Raw genomic sequence first — 11597 nt, 5'->3', positions numbered from 1 at the left:
CACTCTCTCTTTGTCATTTTTTATCCATTTCACTTTCCGACCCTCAGCGATGAAACAATCCTTAACTACCTCCTTAAACCTGTCTACAGTGACAAACCTAGTTTCTAGCTCAAACCTGCCCTCACCATGAGCATACTTATCATTAAACTCTGGAAACTTTTCACCTCTGCCTTCATCATCAGATGATATGGGAGTATGTAAGTCTTCAGACTCATACTCAAACATTATCTCCTCCACCTCCGTTGGGAGCTCACTGACATAAAACCCACCCCCGACTGCATAATCTGGCTGGACATCAGGTCCTTGATCCCCTGCTTCACCACGTGCATCAGTCCCATTCCCACTCCCTTCCCCTCTTTCATTAACCCTTGTGCGAAATTGTCTTTTCTTCTTCCCTTGCTTTCTTGGTGTAACTACCTTCTTCCTAGGAGTATTTACCTTCTTCTTAGGAGTAACTACCTTCTTTTTACCCTTCACACATCTTTTCCTCTTCCCAGCAGTGACCCCACCATTGCTGTCACTCTCACTGCTGTCACTCTCAATTCCAGCAGGTGGAGGTTTGTACAAGATGTCATCTGTGCTCTCGTACCCGTCATCAGATGAAGAGGAAGAATTCACTTCCTCTGTAGTTTCATCCACCTCCCCTGTAGTGTCTCTGTCCTGGGCAGCATCCTGAACAACCTCCGACTCGTCGACAGGATGGTCAAAGTATATATGGAACTCACCTCGCCCTGGGTGCTTCATTAGGTTCTCTCGCATTGCATTGATCCCGACATCCCCAGTCAATATGTTCATCCCGGATTCAAATTCAGTGCTCGATGGATCATACCAGTATACTGCCTTGTATGACTGGTAGCCCAAACCCTTAAATAGTGTCACTAGGTCTCCGAAATTCACAAAGTCTAGGTCCATCTCAAGGAATCTCTCCTCCTTTTCATTCTGATAAACCATTTTTCCACCAACTCCTTTTACGAAGTTCCCTCCATGATGAAAGACCGGAACCACAAACACGTCAACCATCTGAAATTGACCAGTGCAGAACTAGGATTAAAAAAGGAAACACCACAACATATGGAAGACACTACATTTCCCGAGCACAATCCCTCCCCCTAATCCTACACAGCACGCAATACACCCCTTTTTCACTTTCTTTTTTACTCTGTAAACATGCAAACACATTGCATTCCTAGCTAAGCATAACAATCTTACCTTGTGACGATGACACCAGCCACGACCTCAGACGAAGCTTCTCCTCAGCCTCTGCCACTAGCGATCACCCCTGGCCTTTTGCTCTTCTACGTGTTGTATGTTTTGGAGGGAGAAACAGAGACGCAGGAGTTTGATCGTTTGGGTTAGGGTTTTCTGTAATTCTCTCACTCAACTATGGGTCTTCTGGGTATTGTATATGGGGATTCAACTGTGTTGATTGGGGGAGGAGATGAAACGGCGTCGTTTTCGTCTCCAGGGACTTATATGTCCTATAACTTTTTTGCCCCAATGCCACGTGGCCTCCGTTACGTGCCACCTCAGCGCCAACTGTGCCACCTCAGCTTTTTCCGTTGAGTGAAAACGGAGTAAATCAACGGAGGGACAATGTCCACGTTTTTCAACGGTTAGAGGCTTTAATGTATTTTCCATTATTTGAGGACGAAAATGTCCGCAAAAAAAAGGTTAGAGACGAAAATGTCTTTTACTCTAAATATTAATACTAAGCTCTCTACTTTATTAAGTACTACTCTTATTTCTTTTTCTTCTTCATTTTCTTTTTAATAAGTTGTGACTTTTGAGTATATTCAGAATGAAATGCTTGCATAAAGAGTTGCCATAATAGATAGGCTTAGCTTATTATTTTACTAACATGTTGATTAACATGTGACTAGCTAACAAATAGTTAGTTTTACTTTGATTTCAAGCCATGTATGATTTTCAAATATGTCATAACCCTTGATCATGTCATCCTCCATTCATATCACTTTTCTCTTTTTTCTTCTTTTTTTCTTCTCTATGGTCAAACGTCTACAAACATATTAAAGATGTAGCATATGTGTTATGAAGTTTGTGAATATTAATTACATAAAGAAACTTTACATCTATAACCCATGTTAAACCTGTGCACTTGTATTGTACGTGTCAATCTACTAGCCTATTAGTTGTTAATTAGATGAACTTTAAGTCAACGATGCATGATAAACTTGTGTTTAGCATTAAAAAACTTTCTGTAGTTGGTCATGATAATGCGCAACATATATATAAACTACTTCAACAAAAAAAGTTTAGCCTTCCTAAAAAATTTAAAGAATTAATTTGGAAGTTAATTTTTTCAGTTAGTATTAACTAATTTTTTAATTATTTTAAATTTTAAAACCTAATTCTAAAATTGTAAATTTCAAAAAAAGAATTAAAAAATAATTTTAAATAAAAAATTAATGAGTGTTAACTAATTAAAAATTAATTCTTTATATTTAATTTGGAGCACAATTATGCATAGATTTTTTTAGATTGTCTTATACTATGTTTCTTTTGAAATAATAAAGATCAATGTCTAAAATTTTTAGTCATCTATCAGTGTTGATATTATTATGAAAGAAAATAACGTTTTCAAAAAGTTTAAATTGATTAAAAAATACATAAATAATAATAATTATATTTTTACAGTTATACTAAAAAAATTTAAATGAACAAAAAATACAAGTTAAGAATGGGAATGTCAACTTGTAGGGTTCGTTCATTTATTCGGTCAACATAGATGAATATATAGCATGATGGATGTTTTAATTCCTAACATCAAAATTATACTACTTGAAATATACAGGATAGAAAAATAAAAAACTTATAATAAGGAATTAATTTTAAATAGTTAATATTAACTTTTTTTTTGTAAAATTATTTTTTAATTTTTATTTTTGAAGAATTTAAAATAAAAAATTAAAAAATAGACTAATATTGGTAGAAAAAGAAAATGATCTCTAATTGAGCTCTTATAGCAACGCATCATTCCACTTTTATTTATTTGGTCTATCTGAAATTGGAAATGTAATGAGAGAAGAGATATAATAAGCACTAAGACATGTTTATTGGAGGCGGAGGCAACCCAGTAATTGACATTACAAGTTTACAAGTTACAACATTTGCTGAACTGGAAAATGCATGAAATTAAAGCAAGTACAGTACGTAATGTAATCAATACAAGATAGATTATTTCTTTATTTGTCAACAACAACTAACATTCCACTTTGTACTTCACATCCATCTTCATTCAAAAGGAGCAGCTTGGTAATCACGAAACTCGAAGAAAGGATTGCTCCTATACATTCACTGGACCAAAAATGATAGGCTAAGCCATCAATTTTTGGATGTTGGATAGTGGCCATAAGGTGGTGGGGATGGGGGACTGTTGTAGCTGGGTGGCTTCTCAAACGGGGGTTTGTACAATGGTGGAGGCTTCTCAAACGGAGGTTTGTATAATGGCGGTGGCTTCTCAAACGGAGGTTTGTACAACGGCGGTGGCTTCTCAAACGGAGGTTTGTACCATGGTGGTGGCTTCACGTAGGGTGGTTCATACACCGGCGGTGGTTTAACATAGGGAGGTTCATACACCGGCGGGGGCTTCACATAGGGAGGTTCATACACCGGCGGGGGCTTCACATAGGGAGGTTCATACACCGGCGGGGGCTTCACATAGGGAGGTTCATACACCGGCGGGGGCTTCACATAGGGAGGTTCATACACCGGCGGGGGCTTCACATAGGGAGGTTCATACACCGGCGGGGGCTTCACATAGGGAGGTACATAAGGTGGTGATGGCTGGTATTCCGGTGGAGGCTTTTCGTGGGGTGGCTTCTCGTATGGTGGTTTCTCATGGTGGGGTGGCTTCTCATGGTGAGGTGGTTTTTCATGATGTGGTGGCTTCTCATGATGTGGTGGCTTCTCATGCGGTGGTTTTTCATAAGGTGGCTCATAATAAGGTGGCTCGTGTTCTGGTGGTGGCTTCTCATAAGGTGGCTCGTGTTCTGGTGGTGGCTTCTCATAAGGTGGCTCGTGTTCCGGTGGTGGCTTCTCATAAGGTGGCTCGTGTTCCGGTGGTGGCTTCTCGTGAGGTGGTTCCTCATAAGGTGGTGGCTCGTGTTCTGGTGGCGGTTTCTCATAAGGAGGTGGCTCATGCTCCGGTGGTGGCTTCTCATAGGGTGGCTCGTGTTCTGGTGGCGGCTTCTCATGATGAGGAGGTGGATAAAAGGGAGGCTTATTGTGGAACGGTGGAGGCCAGATTGGAGGCTTATAGATTGGTGGTGGTTCATAGGTGGGTGGGTTCCCAAGTGGTGGTGGCTCGTAGTAATTACCCAACACAAGTGTTGGAGTGGTGGTTAGAGCCACCACTCCAACCATTAGAAGAAGTATTAGTGATGTGTGCATAGAAGACATTTCTTAGCTTTTCAGGTTGCGATTGAAGTGAGGAAAGTGAGAACATCATGCATGCTATTTATAGAGTTTTCTTAGGAGCTGAGGGAGATAGATAAGCTAAGGGAACTTCTAATTTGCATTGGAGATGTGGCTCATCAATTTGTCTTATTTTATTGCATGTCAAGATCTATAGTGAGTGAAGTCAAAGGAGGTAGTTGTGATTTCCGAATCTTCATGTTGCGGATTAAGTACCCCTTTCTCAACATATGCTTTCCATCTTACTTTTCATCTTTCAAATAATAATAATAATAATAATAATAATAATAACAACTTATTAATGAATTTATTTTTCTTAATATATAATTATTACAAAACATTTGGGTAAATTATATATAATTTAATATAGGGTATATTATTTATATTTTTACTATTACATACATATTTTAATTTTTGTATTGCATTAATGATTATTTTAAGTATCTTCATGAATATCATATGAGAAAGTAGAGGAGATTAGTAACATATTCATTGGTTAACATAAACAACTTTTTTTAAAATCAATTTAAAATTTTTTTTAAAAATTAAATTTTGACTAAACAGAATTAATGAAATAGTGACTAATTACTAATTAGCATCAGGCAACATAATCTCCTCTAAACACAAGAACTTTCTCATCGTGTCAACCTTTCATTTCACCACATCAATTTTTTATTGTGCAGATCTTTTGTCATCACCGCGTCTTTACCTCCGCAGTGCGTTGTGCCCATTGCTGCAGGAGGGAATTCTCACGCAAGTTATGTCTGTGGCCCTTCATGTTGTCACTGCAGGGAATTTTGCGCGAGTGATGCAATCGCGCCCCTCTCTCGTTGTGCAAATATTTTGCCACTGTCGCATCTCTACCTCCGCAGTGCACTGTGTCGTCGCTGTTGGAGGGAATTCTCACGCAAGTTGTGCCTGTGACCCTTCACGTCATCACTGCAGGGAGTTTTGCGTGAGTGATGTGATCGCGCCCCTCTCCCGCATCGCACTCCTCCATCGTGGATGTGCCCTCCATTGCCGTCAAATCTTCATCGTGTCGCCGTCTTTCATCGTGTCTTTTTTCTTCTCCTTCTTTCGATATGATTTTGAATTTTTCGATTTGATTTGGATTTTTTCATGTATAGATATTTTTTGATATAATTTAGATTTTTTCTATATATTATGGATTTTTTTATATCGTGAATTTTTTTAGGTATTGTAGATAAAGATGCAGATATTTCTTTTATAAATTGAAGTTGGCTGAAATTAACTCTACTTTTTGTTGGTTACCTAATGAAGTAATATTATGAGAATAAAAGAAAGGCTAAGAGCAAATTTAGGGAGTAAAATAAGGTTTGCAAGGAGTTTTAATAGAAAAGAACTTGTAGGAAGTTTTCATAAGAGGATTTTATTCTCATTCATTAAAATTATAACATAGATGATACTATATATATTTCTGTAACAATGTAGTTGAAATATCATCAAAAATAAGAAAAAAAATTAATTCACATCCTATTTTCTCGTATTGGCTTTGTTATAGTTAGTGCATTATTGTGGGTAGTGTTCAATTTCATATTACTTTGTATCTATTAGAAGTCCAAATTCTGCTGTAGAATCAACAATTGGTATCAAGAGCCAACATTATATTATTCATTATTTGAGTGGTAAAATTCAATTTTGAATATAATGGCTTCTACTAGTAGTAATGTCAAAGTAGGCAAATATGAAATCGAGAAGTTCAATGGAAAAAATAATTTTTTCTATTGGAAGATGCAGATAAAAAATATGCTTATTTCACAAAAGTTACACAAGGCACTAGCGAAAAAAGAGAAAAAGCCAGAAGGAATGAAAGATGAGGATTGGGAAGAATTAGATCTTGAGGCACGGAGTGCAATAATCTTATGCTTTGAGAGGGATGTTGCTTTCTTGGTGAACGAAGAAGCAACTGCAGCAGGCGTCTGGTTAAAGTTAGAGAGTAACTTCATGACAAAGACTCTAACTAACAGGATCTACTTAAAATCCAAATTGTATACATGCAAGATGGAGGAAGGCACCTCAATCCGAGAATATATCAATAAGTTTGATAGGATCATATCAAACTTAAAGGATATAGATGTGAAGGTTGATGATGAAGACCAGGCACTCATATTGTTACTTTCATTACCGAAGTCCTATGAAAAACTGGTACAGATCTGACCATGGATGAGACGTAGGCATCACTTTTAGTGGATGATCTACGTAAGGTTGCTACAAGTGTAATGTCATCTTCAAATGGAAGAGAGTATAATGATCAAGTACAAGGATTGTTCACGACTAGAGGAAGGACTAATGAAAGAGGAAAAGGTAATAAGCGTGGAAAGTCTAGGCCAAAATCTAGACCTCACACGGAGAGAACATGCTTTAAATGTGGTGAGGCTGGACATTTGAAAGCAAATTGTCCAAATAAGAAGATAACTTTCAAGAAACAGAACAACGACAACCCAAAAGAAAAGCAAGAAGCAAGCTACGTCTCAAATGATGAGAAGGATTGTTACTCTATAACAGAACAATCTTATGAAATCTCCGATAAGTGAATTCTTGATTCTGGAGTCTCTCACCATATGTGTCCAAATAAGAAGTGGTTTACTACCTATGAAAGCATAAATAGTGGTACAGTTTTAATGGGCAATGATCATGCTTGTAAAACTGTGGGGTTGGATACTATAAGAATTAAGATGCATGATGGAGGAGTAAGAACCTTAAAGGATGTGAGGCATATTCCAGGCTTGCAGAAAAATCTTATCTCTATAGGTTTGTTGGAGAAAAATGGTTGTAAAATAGTTGCGAAAAATGGGGTACTAAAAGTTGTTCGTGGTTCTTTGGTAGTGATGAAGGGAGTTCGTCATGGTAATCTTTATTCTCTTTTGAGGACAACAGTCATAGGTGAGTTAGCAGTTGGAATCAGTGGAAGTAGAGATCAAACAAATTGCACAAGAATATAGCACATGCAGCTTGGACATATGTCAGAGAAAGGTCTATCATTGCTTTGTAGATAAAGTTTGTTGAAGAATATGAAGAAACCACAAATGAAATTTTGGGAGCATTATGTGTATGGAAAGGCACATAGGGTGAAGTTTTCTACAAGCAAGCATAAAAGCAGAGGGTTGTTAGACCACGTGCATACTGATATTTGGGGCCCGGCTAAAGTTACTTTCAAGGGTGGTTTCAGGTATTTTGTTACTTTTGTTGATGATTATTTCAGGTATGTTTGGATTTACTTCCTCAAACATAAGAATAAGGTATTCGATACGTTTAAGCGGTGGAGAGCAATGGTTGAAAACCGAACAGGTAGAAAGCTGAAAACTCTACGATTTGATAATGGCACAGAGTACACGGATGGGGCTTTCAAGGAGTTCTGTGACCGAGAAGGCATTACAAGACACTGGACATTTAGAGAAACACCACAACAGAACGGAGTCACCGAACGACTGAATCGTACGCTACTTGAGAAGGCAAGGTGTATGCGCTCTAATTCCGGGTTAGGCAAAGAATAGTGGGCAGAATCGGTTGCTACAGCTTGCTACATAATGAATCGATCCCCACATTCTTCTCTAGATGGAGACACACCTTATAAAGTGTGGTCAGGAGAACATGCAGATTACGAGAAACTCAGAGTCATTGGATGCACAGCCTATTATCATGTCAAAGATAATAAGCTTGATGATAGAGCTAAGAAGGCAATTTTTTGGGGCATCCAAGAGGGGTTCAAGGCTATCGCCTTTGGAGTGTAAATGATTCTAAGTTTGTAATTAGCAGAGATGTTACCTTTGATGAACAATCTATGGTAGCTTTGTCTAAAGATATGGTACCAGATGATGGTGATGTTGGAAAAACTTTAAATACTCAAGTGGTGGAGATAGAGTCTAAATACCAATAAATAGACTCTAGTAATGTTCAGGTGGAGCATCCTAATGCTACTGGAGATGACGCAGAAGATGAAGTTGATCATGAAGAAATTCAGCGAGAAAATGCACATGCATTATAACAGCAGCAGCAGGATTCTTTGGCATCTACTAGGCCAAAGAGGAATTATAAATTTGTTCAGAAGTTCGGGTTAGATAAGCCTTTGAGACATTATGGGCAGGAAAACTTGGTAGATTATGCAGTCTCAGTGGAGGATGATGAGCCGGTCACCTTCAAACATGCTATCAAAGACAAAGATAGAGAGAGTTGGTTTGTCACTTTGGAGGAAGAGATGCAATCTCTTCATAAGAACAAGACATGGGATGTGGTCCCATTGCCTGTGGGAAAGACTGCAATTGGTTGTAAGTGGGTGTATAAAAGAAAAGAAGATCCTACTAACTCAGATGGTACAAGATTCAAAGCTAGGTTAGTAGCAAAGGGATTTGCACAGAAAGAAGGTGTTGATTACAATGAGATATTTTCTTCTGTGGTGAAACACACTTCCATACGGGTGCTTTTAAGTCTTGTCCCTCATGGTGATCTTGAGTTGGAACAACTAGACGTGAAGACTGCATTCTTGCACGGTGACTTAGAGGAAGAAATCTACATGTATCAACCTGAGGGTTTCAAGGTTGAGGGTAAAGAAAGTCAGGTATGTCGCTTGAGGAAATCGCTATATGGATTGAAACAATCTCCTCGGCAATGGTATAAGCGATTTGACTCCTTTATGTTAACACAAGGTTTTTCCAGAAGTAATTATGATTGTTGTGTATACATTCGTAAGCTTCCTGGAGGTGATTATATCTATCTTCTATTGTATGTGGATGACATGCTTATTGCCTCTAAGAGCAAGGTAGAGATAGATATGTTAAAGGTTCAACCTGGTAAAGAATTTGAAACAAAAGACTTGGGTGCTGCACGAAAAATATTAGGCATGGAAATTAAAAGAGAGAGATCAAGCCAAAAATTGTTCTTGAGCCAAAGAGGATACATTGAGCTTGTCATTGAAAGGTTTGAAATGAAAAATGCTAAATCGGTGGTAACGCTATTGGCTCCACATTTTAGGCTCTCTGGTAAACAATCTCCCACAATAGCAGAGGATAAGGCTTACATGGCTAGTGCAGTCGATAGCCTAATGTATGCTATGGTATGTACACGCCCAGATATTTCACAAGCAGTCAGTGTTGCTAGTAGGTTCATGGCAAACCCGGGTAAGGCACACTGGGAAGCAGTCAAGTGGATATTAAGATACTTGAAGGGTACCATTGACACAGGTTTATGCTTTAGTGGAAAATCATGTCAAATCAGTGGCTTTGTTGATTCTGATTATGCTGGTGATCTAGATAGAAGATGTTCTATGACTTGTTATGTATATAAAATACAAGGTACTCCAGTTAGTTGGCGATCGATATTACAAGCTACAGTGGCACTATCTACTACAGAAGTTGAGTACATGGCAGTAGCAGAAGGGGTGAAAGAAGTATTGTGGCTAAGGGGTCTTCTAGATGATTTGGGTTGAAGTAAGATTGCGTGAATCTGAGTTGTGATAGTCGAAGTGCAATTCATTTGGCTGAAAATCACGTTCATCATGCTCGTACCAAGCATATTGATGTAAGATATCACTTTGTGCGTGATGTTATAGAGAAAGATAACATTTCTCTTATAAAAGTAAGTAAACACAGATGAAAATCCTGCTGATATGTTGACTAAAGTAGTGTCAGGAAACAAATTCCAACACTGTTTGGAATTGCTCAATATTGCTTCATGTTAGACATTACATGGAGAAATAGAGGAACTACGATTGGTTTGATCTTGAACAAGGGTACGTAGGCAGTCATTGTAAAAATGAAGCAACCAGATATGAATACCACACTTTAATCGTCCAAAATTTAAGTAGAATTCAAATTGTGAACAAGGTGGAGAATTATGAGAATAAAAGAAAGGCTAAGAGCAAACTTAGGGAGTAAAATAAGGTTTGCAAGGAGTTTTAATAGAAAAGAACTTGTAGGAAGTTTTCATAGGAGGATTTTATTCTCATTCATTAAAATAAGAAGATTTTATTCTCATTCATTAAAATTATAGCATAGATGATACTATATATATTTCTATAACAATGTAGTTGAAATATCATCAAAAATAAGAAAGAAATTAATTCACATCCTATTTTTTCGTATTGACTTTGTTATAGTTAATGCATTATTGTGGGTAGTGTTCAATTTCATATTATTTTGTATCTATTAGAAGTTCAAATTCCGCTGTAGACTCAACAGATATCATATTAACAAATTGAAATCAAGTATATCAATTAACCTCAGTCTTAGACACTAAATGCATGCGCACATTTTTCTACTTAAGAACTTGTACAATAATACCTTCTATGAGATTATTTTTTAGATGACCTTCTAATATACCTCCTCTACTATCAAAATAAAATTTACGAAGTATTTGGAAACTCCTTAAAATTTAGTTCTCATAGAATTTAATTAAAAGTGTTTAAAATAAAAATAATTAAATTAGTTTAGATAGAATTCGATTTAATTTTATTATTATTTTTAAATCAATTCTAACTAAAATAAATTCAATTTGAAATTTCATTTTATTAGGATTTTACTTTAAATTTAAATATCTAAAATATTTTTTTAATCTAATTACTTCTTCTTAATTTTTTTTATTCGTTTTTGTTCAACGCCTTCCACCTTTCAATACATACTCTCTCTTTTTTCACCATCTTCATTCTCTTTCCTTCTTATTCTTTTAACTCACTTAATATAATATATATCTATTTTTTCGAAAGGTCTACTATGTAGATCTAAAAAAAGATCCACACGTATAAATTTTGTGTTTAACTTAAATTAATGACATTAAATATTTGTCAATCTACTGTGTTTGAATATTTTAAGTGAAGTTATGTCAATAATGAGATTAGTAAAAAATGACATAATTTTGTCACATTTTAATGACATTAATTAGTTGTTATATTTTGCTATTATTAACTGACTTTTGTTTCACTTGCTATATCATTAGATCACTCAACAAGTTGGTTCTTGATAGTTTATGTTTATTTTTTTGTTGTTGGTTTGTTGTTAGAATCAAATATGAAAAATTATTTAATTTTTTAATTAATAACAATATTTTTTAAATTTAATATTTTTAGATTAATCTAATTTTTTATTTTTTTAAAAAGGTGACCAAATTTTAGTTGAAGAAAGTTTTAATTGAAAAATATAATTTTTTAAGTT

At 36.3% G+C, this 11597-nt stretch overlaps 1 protein-coding gene across 1 annotated transcript; it reads right to left on the bottom strand.

Moving 5' to 3' along the window:
* Positions 1-3051: 3051 nt before the first annotated feature.
* Positions 3052-4534, bottom strand: LOC107466341 (early nodulin-75). The gene has a single exon (XM_016085309.3). It carries the CDS (start codon positions 4417-4419, stop codon positions 3343-3345), a length of 1077 nt encoding a protein of 358 aa, XP_015940795.1. The 5' UTR covers positions 4420-4534; the 3' UTR covers positions 3052-3342.
* Positions 4535-11597: the final 7063 nt, after the last annotated feature.

Source organism: Arachis duranensis, chromosome 9 (genome assembly GCF_000817695.3).
Source record: "Arachis duranensis cultivar V14167 chromosome 9, aradu.V14167.gnm2.J7QH, whole genome shotgun sequence".
Classification (NCBI taxonomy): Eukaryota; Viridiplantae; Streptophyta; class Magnoliopsida; order Fabales; family Fabaceae; genus Arachis; species Arachis duranensis.
Note: the sequence above shows the minus strand (reverse complement) of the source record. Positions and strands in the feature narration are given on the sequence as shown.